Source organism: Emys orbicularis, chromosome 1 (genome assembly GCF_028017835.1).
Source record: "Emys orbicularis isolate rEmyOrb1 chromosome 1, rEmyOrb1.hap1, whole genome shotgun sequence".
Taxonomy (NCBI): domain Eukaryota; kingdom Metazoa; phylum Chordata; order Testudines; family Emydidae; genus Emys; species Emys orbicularis.
Genome location: NC_088683.1, coordinates 329,512,049 through 329,525,844, shown reverse-complemented (window position 1 = coordinate 329,525,844; position 13,796 = coordinate 329,512,049). Strand labels below are relative to the sequence as shown.

The following is a 13,796-nucleotide window of genomic DNA, read 5'->3' as shown; positions in this document are numbered from 1 at the left end:
AAATACCTCTTGTTAAAACAAAATGTGTTACAAAGGATTAAGAAATGTGATATAGTTTTCTGTACTTTTCCACAAGCATTTAGTATTTTCAACTACTCTCAGAGAGACAAGAATATTTTGGCATTGCGAAGTGCACTGTATTATCACATCTGGAATTCTGTTGCTGATTATTAATATTCATATTACCAATCTGTCAGATGGAGTCCGTTTTGAGGTATGTAACAACATATCCTATTAATTAATAAAACTGTTTTGACTGGACTTTCTCTGCCTTGATTGGCTGTTTGTGCCAACCCTCTCCCCCTCCCCATAGTCTTTTGTCACTACAGGTCAGTCCACACCTGCCCCTCTTACACTCTTCTCCCCTACCCTGTCCCACATACGTCCCTTCCCTTCAACGTGCCCTCTCTCTTTGCTTCTCTTTCCATTTAGCTTATCCCTTCCTAAATAAACCCACACCCCATAAAACTGTGGAACTAACAACTTTGCAGCCATCACATTGTACACTCTGCTTGTGTGTTACACTCCCTCCCCCGACCCTGCATCCATCTTGTCTATTTAGATTGTAAGCTCTTCAGGGCAGGGACCATCTACTACCCTGTATTTGTATAGTGCCTAGCACAATGGGGCCACATTCTTGGTTGGTCCTTAGGCAGTATCATAATAAACAAAATTATAAGAAGATACACTGTCAAGATACTGGCTTTACTGATTATTCATTTTGCACCTTTCCTGATTTCTAGAAGCTTGAAAAATACTATTCCTAGCAATGCTGTCCCTTCCCATTTCATCCCTCTGAAAGCTCTTGAAATTATTACAGTTGTACTGCATACTTTTTGAGATTTGTTAGTTAGCTATTGCTTCTGATCAAATGAGCAAGAGATGAAACAAAATATTGCTGGTTTTGGAGAAGGGCAGTGAAGGGGTTATCTTATGTTAAAAGGGAAGGCTACTCTGACAAAAGTTTCTGTCACAGGAGCCCCAACATGACGCTAAAGCTACCACCATACCCCTCATCAGAGTACTCTGTGGATGGAACCATCCAAAAAATTTACCAGGGTGAGCCGCCAGCATCCTGCATGAAGAAAAGAGCAACAGAAGCAATGTTCAGCAGCGTTAGGGGCAAGGACTAGACAAGCCCAAACAAGGAGTCAGTAGCTACAGCAGTCTGCCTTCCTCCTTCCAGCAGCACCAGGGGGCAGCACATTTACACAGACAAGAGCCATTTCAGTCAGCAATTCCGGATTCTGTGAGCTGTTTTGGGAGACTGATGGCTTGGGTGAGAGGTGTGAGACAGTTGTGTGGAGTTGAAGGGGCGAGTGGAGATAACTGGGAAGAGGGGTAGGTAAGGACAAGCCCCAGTGGCAACTTCACAGCCCCAGACAGTAGTGACATATGAGCTTACATTCCAAAACTGACCTATGAACTTTCTGCCCTCTTCTGTCCAGTGGCTGTAAGGACCCACCCTAGACTCCTGGACTGCAAAAGAGAGCAGGAGATTCCTCCGGGAGAGAGGAGTTAAGATGTTATGTAAAGAAAGAGGGCCCATTGCTCAAAGGAGTTGTGTGGATAGCTGTTTTTAAAAGAAAGAGCAACAAATAATGCTAAGATGAGCGGCAATTGGAGTGGGAAAAATATACATATATACAGTGAGACCATGAACCCTGCCCGGAGATCACATTTTAAAGTGTACAAGATAGTACAAAACAATGCAGGCCTATGAGTAGGGTATGTTATTTGCAACCAGGATACTTCCTTCAAAAAACTTCTGAAAATTCACTTGTTCTGGGAAGAATTTCTTTACATGATTCTTTTGTTAAAAATAAAATTCAAGAATAGACAATGTGGCATTGAGACATGGCAAGATCACAACCCAGAAGCTGGTCTTTCCTCGGTCTATTCCTTCCTGCTGTGACTCAGATTGGAGAGGTGTGCAGATGGATGGTTGGCTTGAACAGCAGTGGCAATAAGGCACTGAATTCAAGCTGTGAGGTTGGGATAGGTAGAACTCACAAAGTCTTGTTCTGGAATAGCATATTGTGGGATCCTATGTGATAGAATATCCTGTAGCTGTGGGGAGGAAGGGAGATGGAGGAACTATCCTAACTTGTCCTATAGATTCAGGCCCTACAGAAAGTAGAAGTCCATGGCCTAGTGATAGAGGGCATCCTGCCCGTGTATCTGAGGGTAGCGGGTGGTTAGGGAGTCTGTTGGTTTAAGCAAGGCTACACACACACAGATACCACAAGATTTCTCTATAGCTGGTAAACCAAAAAGGTAGGTGCAGATTATATTAAAAAAGAAAATACATAGAAAAATACTTATGAATTCATATATGTAACAAAAGAAACTAAGGCCAGAATTTTTAAAGGTAGGTGCCTAAAGCTAGGCTCCTGGTTAAAAGCGGATTGATTTTCAAAGATGTTGAGCTCCTGCATCTCCCACTAACTTCAGTAAGATTTATGGGTGCTCAGCACTACTGAAAATCAGACTATTTATTTAGGTACCTAAATATTGCTTCAGGAACCTAACTTTAGGTTTAAAGCTTCTGGTTTTCATTTCTTTCATACAGTGACTAGTGAAGCTCTCCCTTACTGACTGGGCAGCCACCACAAGCCCCAGGAAGGGCCAAAATTAAACACGTTGCTGGTGCTATGGCTAGGTATTTCCAGATTCTAATACTTAGGTCATTTTTTACTGCATTGTTCTAAATGCTTAACTCAAACACTTAGTTTTTCTTTTGGCGTGTACACTAAATGCATGAGCAAAGAAACAATTTTCAGATAAGCTTACTCAGGACCCCTTCAAAAAGTGACAAACTTCTCAGGGTATCTCAGAAATATCTCTATTTATTTGGTGAATATGAGGGAGAAATGGGGGGACAAAAAAGAACTTTTATAAGATATATATGCTATTTGTTGCCACTTATTTTGCCAATAACTTCCATTGATATAATTAGGAGATGAAAGATTACTGTCCAATGTTTTACCGCTCAGGATTCCATAAGAGTCTGTTCTATTGAATTCAGGCTTTGGAATTCTTTTTAAAAAGTTAATTAATTGGATATAGAGAGAATAGTGTTTTATTTATATAGAATAATGTTATCCAGTCTTGCCTCTGTATCTCTAAGTGTTAGTTGAGGTGCAATTTTGTAAGTGGCATCCTTAAAAATACATACAATAATATATGGGTAAAAGCCGGCCACACACAGCTACAATCAGAATACAATACATTAGTTTCTGCAAGAAGAAAAACTGACCACAAAACTAACACAAGTTCCTTTCCCCCCCCCCTTTTTCCCGGTAATTCACGTTTTCCTTTACATTATTTTCCCTTATAAGTTAAATGTTGATGTGGAACAAAAATTGCTCCATAAAACCTGAATCAGTGACCTAAGGGAAAATACTTGTCATCCTTTTCAGACATTTCTTATCTCAGTTGCATAGTTAAACAGTCCACAGTGGGATGAAACACTTCTAATGTGTAAACATTTTATAGAATAGAATATGAAGCCATATTCATGCAAAGTCTTTTTGGAATCTGACTTCCCATTACTGTATATAGCTTCCTTCTTGCCTTTTCATAAGCAAATGCAATATACATGAGTTCTGTGTTTAGTCTCAGAAATAGGGGACTACTTGGTCTTCTAACCCACTAACTTTCAACTTTAACATGCTGTCCTCAAAGAATATTGTACTCATAAACCAAAGGGACTGCTACTTGCAGGAAAGGAGTTTAATGAATGGCAAAAATGTTACAGTATACACTTTACACAGCAGGTTGCACCATTACTGAACAGAGACCATGAGAATTTAGCAATTGGTGTGGTGTAGAATTCTTCATTAACTTGTCCATTCAAATGACCACTTCTAGGCTGTTCCAATACAGTGAATTCTTGTTAAGAATGCTTCTAGTGTTAGTTCTAGCTGGATGTATGTCACTTTTACAGCATGACCTTCCCCTTTTCCTCTCATTTCCTCTGTGTCAGAGCTCTAACTGCTGTGTGCCTGATAACGATTAGCTAGGCAGGAAATCTGTTTCACTTAGTTATACCTTATACATTCCTGTTTCCTTACCTTATGCTGATGTGCTGGATGTGTGCTCCCGGCTGATACACCTCCATATTTTCAATCTTGCCACAGTGGGCCCAAATTTCATTATTTCATTTGTTATTTCCTAGCATATAACTACTCTATTAGTCAACACACCTGCCACAGGGCATGCTTTAAATTTTCAATACTGACATTATTATGGAGACAGCTTTATTGATATTCTTGTTCCACCTGGATCTCCTCTCCAGTCACAGGGCTATGTATGATGGAAATAATTTAGTCTGTTTTGCAGCTGTATACATGGTAATTAATATCCATTGTGTAAGACTTGCATAAAACCTGAAACACTTGCTTCAGATATGGTTTGCAAACCATTACTCTGGGTTTTCATTTTATAAACCAGGTTTACATCCTAAAAAGTGATGAATACCCAAGTTTTATTCTGTTTCTTTGCACAAGTCATTTGGCATCTGCAGTCATTTATTATTTTTAAACACATTCTCTCTTGGTAAAAAGGGTGATCTTCACATTTTTTTTTTTGGTATACTCAAATTTCTTATGGTTTCAAACAGTTGTATACAATAAATTCAGGGTATGTGAACCATAAAACAGTAGATATTTGATACAAAAGCTAATTATAGTGGAACAAAATTCCCTTTTTTCAGTTCTAAAGGTGTGTAACATGATAGATATGCTGACGTCTTCCCCAATCTTCTTTTAGAGGAGTTAAAAATAAGGAAAACCAATAACACCAAATTCACAAAGGAGTACCTGTCAACTTGTTTTGTAGGAGACACAGTACATGCGTTCAAAAACACCATGTAAAATCATCATTTTACTCAGCATTCACTGCAATTAAATATTTCAGCTTCTGTAGCAGAAACCAGCATCATGGCAGTAGTTCAGAGTGAATTACAGCAGCCTGCTGTAAAGTCACTGTGTTAAGAGTTTTCATGCTAATGTGAATTTGAACTACCAATATAATTTTTATCATCAAAACATCAGCTAATGTAACTGCACAATCTGTTCTTACGCGTATAAATATTGAATGAGTTTCAGAAAATCATTCAGCAATCTACTTCTATTAAAATATGCTGTGTCACTGAGTTTCACCGATTAATTATATTGTGTTAAAGAAGAGTTAAGTCTCTTGACATGTATTGCTTTTTACTACAGAGTGCCTTGAGAGTTATGCATGAAGGAAGAGACTATGTGGAAACATCCAACTAATCTATTTCCTTTTATGCTTTTTTTTCTTAAAATATGTCTACACTCAAAACACTGCAGCTACGCCACTGTAACACTTCAGTGTAGACACACACTACAGCGACGGAAGGGGTTCTCCCATCACTGCAGTTAATCCACCTCCCCAAGAGGCAGTAGCTAAGTTGACAAGAATTCTTCTGTCGACCTAGCACTGTCTACAGCTACATCTCTCAGGGTGTGAATTTTTCACACCCTGAGAGATGTAGCTATACTGATGGGAGTTTTCAGTGTAGTCCAGCCTTTATTTTCCTGTAAATACTCTAACTCCCTCACAGCCACCACAGATTTCTCTAAGTCAGAATGGCACAACCTGTGATATTGTGGTATAAAGGTATTTATATTGAGTTATGGTGTCACCAGAACATATGACGTTATTTGATGTCACAACAAACATCACAAAGCAACAACAAAAGTCATGCCTACAGTAAGTGGAGGACTCATCTCCCATCATTTTGCCCAATTTCCTAGTTTAGTAAAACAGTGGGTAGCTGGACTGCACCACAAAGAACCACAGAAGACATTGTGCCTTTCTGCCCACCCTAGTTCACTGGTGTGTAATCTGTGACAACTCTTTTTGGTTCATATTCCTCTCCCCACAGAGTCAGCTAGCTCTGCCTCCCCACATTCCACCCACCAGAACCAGCTTAGCCTACATGTCACCTCTCCAACTTGGTTCCTTGGGATGTAGTACCTGCCTCTCAGCCTCTGTGCTTCCCCCCAGCACTTGGAGGAAAGATCCACATAGCTCTAACTTGGCAGACAAATTGGAGAAGAAGGAGGGAGAAAAGCTTTACTCCCCCCCCCCCCCAGCATGATCACATAAGGGCTAGATTGTCACTAGCCGTAAAATGGCTTACAGTTCTTTAGAACGCTTCCCCATTTTAATTAACAATAACTGAGCCATCAGTAAAACTTGCTACCTCACTAGTCACCCTTTCTGCCAGAAGAAAGAACAGGAGTACTTGTGGCACCTTAGAGACTAACAAATTTATTTGAGCATAAGCTTTCGTAGCCCACGAAAGCTTATGCTCAAATAAATTTGTTAGTCTACGGTGCCACAAGTACTCCTGTTCTTTTTGCGGATACAGACTAACATGGCTGCTACTCTGAAACCTTTCTGCCAGGTTGTTAATAGATACAGAACACTGAACCCAGTAGTGATCATTGAGGAACACAACCATTGATATCTTGGAAACGATTTAGACTCTGCTTCCTTTTCATTCAAAAGCCTCTATGTGCATATATTTTCAGTTTACAATTGTAGAGTGGTACCAAATTCTCTCTTGCACTCCATTCCTGAATTATGAAGTCACCAAGTTTAGAATTTGTGGGTGACTAAACCCTAAGATCCTGTAGGCTCAAGTTTTCAAAAATAGGAGGTTAAGCTTCATATCCATCTTTAGGCACCTACGGATAGTAATTTTTAAAGCCCCTAAATGACTTAAGAGCACAATCCCACTGAATTCAATGGTACTTGTGTTCCTAAGTCACTTAGGCACTTTTGAAAATTAAAACCCTTAGGAGCCTAAAGATGGATATGGAGAACTTTAGGCTCCTTTTTTAAGAAAGGGGATTGCGGTCAGAATATTTTTATAATTGTAAATGCTAGACCTGAATAGAGATTTACGTTGTAGTGCCAGTTTATCTCAGTCGAAGAAATCAGATGACGTACCTAATGTATTCCAGAGCGCTTGTTATCTGTTGTTGCACCATATCGTAAAGTTTCACTTTGAAGCCTCCACCAGCAAACACCATAGCCCAGCTGCGACCAATCAGTCCGCTAAAGAGAAAATAAATAGAAAATGTTTATGTGTGTAACTACATAGTTCACTTCTGCACCATCAAAAGGATTGTTGATTTAAATGAGTATTGACTTTTCCTACCTGGGAAAAACGTGCATTGAATGCAGTAGACTACAATATGGCCTCTATTTGTTTGAACACCAGTATAATAATTTATATGAGTAATCAACTGCTGCTGCACAGCCACCAAAGGATTTTGTGGGGGCAGGTAGGAGGGAAACTAGAGAAGAGGAAGGAATAGTGAAAGGTTGGAAGAGGGAAGGACAAAGAGGGGGGCACAAATAATTTCTGGTTTTGTTTTTTATTTAAACTGTTAAAATAAGCTCTTAGTGATGTGACAAGTCACTGAGAACATAGTACTCTGTTCTGAGCTATACCTCCTGGACAGTGCAGTTCAGGAGGTACAGCAGGGGATAAGTAGAGGGGCAAACATGGCTTTAAGGCATCTTTGTGTTGTTTGAATTCTGGACACACCCCTAAGCTTGAGTTAGAGCAGCCTAAGAACTCCCACGCTGTGGTGTGCCACCAAGTAGTAGCCTGTGCAGGACAGCTCAGTCAACAGCCTTTAGAGAGGTCATGTCACAGCTTGCAACATGCATGGTGCAAACGAGTGGAGAAGAGCACAATCATAGTTCATATTTCTATAGCACTACTCTCCCAGGATCTCAAAGTAATTCACAAACATTAATAAATTAAGCTTCACAAGACCCATTATCCTCCTTTAACAAATAGGGACACTAATGTACAGAGTGGTTAAATGACTTGGCTTTGTTACAGATTTGCTGTGTGACACTAGTCAAGACTAGAAACCAGATCTCCTTACTTCCATTCACGTGTTTTTTAACTATTACACCATGCTTCCTCTTGTTGCTAAGAGAGGAACTGCTCTTGTATTTTCCTTTGAACTGCATGAGTGCCACAGACTTGGAAAGTTTCATTCTACAAGCCATGTGATCAACAGTGAAGAAGAACACTGGTAATGAAAGAAACAATCAGCAATAGGCCAGGAGGCAAAGGAAAGGCAGAAGAGAAAAGAACACTGGAAAAGTCTTCAGTTAAAAACAAAACAGGAAGCTTTTCAAGGAGACAAGGAAACAATGGGAATAATTGGAACAAAAACAGAATTTAACTTCATGTTAAATGTTGCTGAGCTGGCACAAATCTGTTCTCTCCTCTTTCTCTGAAAAAAGAAACAGGATTCCATTAAAAAAAAAAATAAACCCAGTTCTCATCAATTTCTAAGCTGTGTAGTGAACCCATGCAGATATGGAACATAAGAACATAAGAATGGCCGTACTGGGTCAGACTAAAGGTCCATCTAGGATTAAAACTTGTTAGCCACTGTGGCATCCTTATATCGTGGTTATCACTAAAGTATTTGTCAAGTGCTTCTTAAACTATTATAAGCTTCTTATTATTTTTCACCTTTAATATTAAGGAGAAATCCATATATTGTGGTGTCTTGATCCCAAGAAAGGAGTCAAGTTTTGGCATACTTTTTAAAATCTCCATTCCATACTTTGACTAACACATTCAGAGAGCACAGCACTTGTAAGATGTCAACACAACACTGGTGCAATAAGGACCCAGGCCTTAGTTTCAGGTAGCTATAGCTGCCCACCTCTCACAACATTCCCACACTTTGTCTTGGCTAGGCTATGTCGTGTGGTGGCGTTACACATTATGTACAGACAGAACAAGCCTTCTGACCCTCAGCATACCAATGGCAAATGACGGGTAACTAAGTATGACCACTAGCTATTAGTCTGGTCACTGTCATGTGACAGCATAAAGACACATGCCTGAAAATATAATTCACACCTCAAATGGTCTTTCAAGGCAGGCGGCAGAGTACTTTAGCCAGTCAGTAGCAGGTGTGCATTTACAGTGGTTACTCAGAGCCATTGATAAATCTGAAGTAACTGGAAAAAGCTATTTTTTAAATAAAAAAGCTAATCAGTTTTATCTCAAAAACAAATTGAAATGAGACTTGTATTAATACCTCAGTCTCAAAATGCTACTTCTTCATATCTTGCTTCAAATAAGTACCATTGTGTTACTGTATCTTATCTCTAAGTTTCTCTACATGCTTTATGACCTTTACATAAACCTGAACACAACTTTATTCACCCACACATAACACAGACAAATACATGGAAGGTTGTGCTTCACAATAAATGAATATGGAGAAAATGAGCACATGCTCACAGAGCTATAAAAAGGGGTAACAAAAGAGACTCTACACCGGACTGCAGCACAAAGTTTTCAGAAGGATCCAAATTTATCACAAACAGAATGACACATGAACGTATAGTACACCAATCGCACTAGAGCAAAAGTTTTCACAGTTGATGCCTTTTGTACTAATTCTGAGTAATTTTCACTGTTGCACAATTTAGATACATTATTCTCAGTTAACACCTTGCGGTGGTATCTGGCTGCTGTTACAGCAGCAAAAACTAAGGCAACATTTTGTGCCTGCACCTATTGGCAGCATATAGACATCATCAGGAATCAATACCAACAGCCCAAAGTCCAGTGCTGTGGTTTCACTGGCAGGGTTGAGGTGAAATGCCCAAACCCTTCGCACTTCCCTGTGGCATTTGTCACCAGAGCCCCTGGTATCTGCTGCTCCCTCTGGCCACTGCATCTAGCCTCTAGACCCTGCCTCCAAACAAGAGACCGCTGGAGCTTACCTGCCAATCACCACAACCTGTCCCGCCTGGGTAGGCTCCATGTCCTGCAGGGACCCCTGCCGCTGCAGGAGAGGCGCTAGAGCTGCGGGAGCGGGTCGCACCACCAGAGCAGTAACCTCCTGGGGCACCTCCTGCTTAGGGACGCTCTCTCCCCATCCCTCACAGGATGTCACAGCCTCTCTGATTGGCTCCCTGTACAAGCGTTCCGATTGGCTCCCCGAAGGGCCCCTAAGCAGCTGCTCCTATAGAGTCCCTGTGCCGAGATGTTTCACTTACCCGACGGGTTGAAAAAAAAGGGGCGGGCGGGCACGACAACCAAGTTCACCCGTCAACCCGTAATTACCAGGCGTTAGGAGAGTAATTCTCTTCCTGGCTCATTGTGAGAACGACTGGGGAGGGTGGAATTTGGAGGCAAAGAGTCTTCAGCAAGGTTATCTTTGGGGAGCCCCATCTCCCAGCCCCCACCACAAGTCCCCAAACACCCCCATACAAAGTCCCCTAGTCTCAACTCCTTCCCCCTTGCAACCCTCCCCCCAATACAGCTCACTCCCATCTCTCCTCCCTTGCCCCAAACTCCTCCTCAAAGCTCCCCCCACAGGAATGTCCCCTCTCTTGCTTGCCCTGGCCTTCACATCAGCTCCCCCTGGTGGTGTCTCTTCTCCCTACCCTTCCGTGGGCAGCAGGAGGATGCACTGGAAACGTCCCTTTCCCCTCCCCACCAGGCAGTGCAGTCACTGCTGAGGCCGCTGTGGAGGGTGGACGTGGAATTCCAGCTATTGCCCATAATCAAGAACAAAGGAGCACATGCTTCCCCAGTTGTTCTGCCATGATTGATGTGCCTGTCGTTCAGGCAATCTAACACCTCTTCCCTCTCTACCCCACCACTGTTTTACCTACAAAAATGACAAACTCCTACCCTTTCGCCATGCCATCTATAATGTCCATGCAATCAGGGCCGGCTCTAGGTTTTTTGCCGCCCCAAGCAAAAAAAATGTTGGCTGCCCCCCGTCCCAGCCCTGGGCTCCTCGCCACACCCCCCGCCGCCTCAGCCCTGGGCTGTCCCCCACCACCCGCACCTCCCTGCTGCCCCAGCCCTGGGCTCTCCCCGCGCCCCCACCTGCACCCTCCTTCCGCCGCAGCCCTGGGTCACTGCTAACTCGCTCCCAGGGCAGGTCATTCAGCAGGAATTTTTGATGTGCACAGAACACAGACAGGATTGGTTCCCATATGGTTACAGAACTGCAGTAAAGTGGAACAATTTTCAGCTTGTGTGATTGGAGGATATCTGGACGCATATTATAAGACTGTCCTCCATAAATTAGGAAAAGTTGAGGTGCCTTTATTATTCTTTTGTTCCACTCTTTCTTTCTATGGGGAATTTGCCAATGCAATATCACTGTCTTCCTTTTAAACAAACAAACAAACAAACAAACAAACAAACAAACAAACAAAAAGCAACGGCTGTTGAAAATAGCAATTCCAGTCCTAATAACCACTGGGAAGCATTTCTTGCTCAATTTTATCCTACTTTTTCTATAGCAAGTTACAGTGGATCAGTATATTTGATTTGGGAGAAATGAAGTAACAGCCGCCCAAACTGAGCTTGAGCACTCCTGAATTTTGAGGTGTTCAAATCTGGAAGGCAGGTGCTGGGAGGGGTTGGGGGGGACCTGTGGCTCCGCAGGGGAGCACGGCAGCATGTATGCAGCAGCGTGTCTGGCGCTGAGCGAAGCTAGACACGCCGGTCTGAGTGGCACGGTAAGGGGGCTGGGGGGTTGGAGAAGGGGTAAGGGGTTCCGGGGGGGCAGTCAAGGGACAGGGAGCAAGGGGGGTTGGATGGGGCGGAGGTTTGGGGGGGCGGTCGGGAGCAGGGAGAAGGGGGGGTTAGATGGGTCAGGGGTTTGGGGGGGCAGTCGGGGGACAGGCAGCAGTTGGATAGGCATGGGAGTCCCAGGGGTTTGTCAGGGGACAGATAGGGGGTGGGATCCTAGGGGGGAAGTTGGGGGGGGTCTCAGGAGGGGGCAGTTGGGGACAAGGAAAAGGGAGGCTTGGAGGGGGGTGGGATCTCAGGAGGGGGCAATCAGGGGACAAGGACCAGTGGGGCTTAGATAGGGGGTGGGGTCCTGGGGGGCAGTTGGGGCAGGGGTCCCAGGAGGGGGTGATCAGGGGACAGGGAGCAGGGGGTTGGATGGGTTGGGGTTTCTGTGGGGGGCAGTCGGAGGGAGTGGATGGTGGCAGGGTGGGGCTACCCTCCCTCCCCATGGAGTGTCCTATTTTTTGAATGTTAAAATATGGTATCCCTGCCCTTCCCCGTGCAGCTCTCCATTCACAGCAGGCTGCAGCATGAGGTCTCAGCTTCCTCCCTCCCTCCCCCTCTTTCCTGTTGGTAGTGGCCAAGGGAATTCTGGGAAATGTAGTTCTTTCCCTGCTCCAGGGCTGGCTCTATAGGCAGGGAGCTAACCAAGGAACTACAGCTCCCAGGGCCCCCTGTTGGTTCTCAGCTCCCAGGCTGGATCCCTGCCGCCCCTGCAAATGGGCTGCCCCAAGCACGTGCTTGCTTTGCTGGTGCCTAGAGCCGCCCCTGCATGCAATACAGACAGAACTCGGGTGTTTAAGGTCCTTTGAAAGAGCTACACACATTAAACTGCAGGGTACTCAGTGTATTTACCTCAGAAAGAGGAATTGCTGAGCTGATCCTCTTTGTTTAAATTAAAAGCTCCCAATAATGAGATTGGCAGGTCTTTTCTGAACACAGTGTCTGGACAGAAAGAAATACTGTAGTTTGTCAGACTACGGTTGTCCTCATTTCCACATGAACTATTTGTCTTAAGCCTAACCAGTGATGTGCCTTGATAGCAGTTCCATACTGAAGTTGAGACCTTCAAAATCCATTCTGTGCATTTGTATGGCACTAAGAAAAAATAATGGAAATATTTCTGTTGATCTGATTTTGTAAAAACTTATTTCTTTAAAAAACAAAATGTTGTGCCACATTTGACTTGATAATATTCATTTAATGCCTTCAGTTGGTTTACAATATCCTCTGTTCCTACTGTAGTGCTGCATCTCCTATTACTGTGCACTAATCCTATGGATTTGCTACTTGTCTAAGCATTCACTCTTGTAATCTTATGCTGGATTTCCCTGAAAATGAACCATTAAAAGGTTAATATTTTAAATTCATAGGTTATAAGGACAGGAGGGACCACTGTGATCACAGAGCATGGTCTTCTGAATAACACAGACCTTAGGACTTACCTCAATTCATTTTTGTTTGAACTGGAGCCTCTTTTTTAGAAAAAAAAATCCATTCTTGATTTTAACAGTGCCGATGATGGAGAATCCACCACAATTAACAATTTGCACCTCATTTCTAGTCTGAATTTGTCTAGCTTCAATTTCTTGCCATTGGATCATGATATACCTTTGCCTGCTAAATTGAAGAGCCTATTATCAAATATTTGTTCCCTATGTGTGTACTTATAGACTGTGATCACATCACCCTTAACCTTCTTTTGCCACACCTGCTCTTAAAAGCTATAGCATTGTGGTATTAGCATTACAGTAGTGGTTGAAAAGACACTTACATTCTAAGCACCTATTTTCAGGAGCTTATAAATTTCAGAAAAATTTGGGTTAAAAATTATTATACTCGGACCAAATGTGAATGTTTGTTGTTTTCTTGGTAGAGTCTGGTGAACCTCTGTTGGGATAATTCACAAATGGCCTAGCATTTTTAAAGTATTTTTCACATATACTTTTTAATTCTCCAATAAATTAATTTAAAATGTCATTTTCTACTCCATCTGGGGGTGCGGGCCCTGGGGTGGGGCCGGTGATGAGGGGCTTGGGGTGCAGGTGGAGGCTCTGGGCTGGGGCCGAGGGGTTCAGAGTGCAGGAGGGGGCTCAGGGCTGGGGCAGGGGGTTGAGGTGTGGGAGGAGGTTTGGGGTGCAGGTTCCGGGCAGCGTTTACCTCAGGC

At 43.0% G+C, this 13,796-nt stretch overlaps 1 protein-coding gene across 1 annotated transcript in view; it reads right to left on the bottom strand.

Annotated features, from left to right (window-relative positions):
• The window catches only part of CRYL1 (crystallin lambda 1), a 74,076-nt gene extending 64,140 nt beyond the window's left edge, over window positions 1–9,936 (bottom strand). The window contains exons 1-2 of the mRNA XM_065421525.1: window positions 9,817–9,936; window positions 6,991–7,098 (exon numbers count right to left, since the gene is read on the bottom strand). Coding sequence (XP_065277597.1) covers window positions 6,991–7,098; window positions 9,817–9,857 — 149 coding nt within the window. The 5' untranslated portion in view covers window positions 9,858–9,936. The remainder of the gene's footprint in view (window positions 1–6,990; window positions 7,099–9,816) is intronic.
• Between the last annotated feature and the right edge of the window lie 3,860 nt (window positions 9,937–13,796).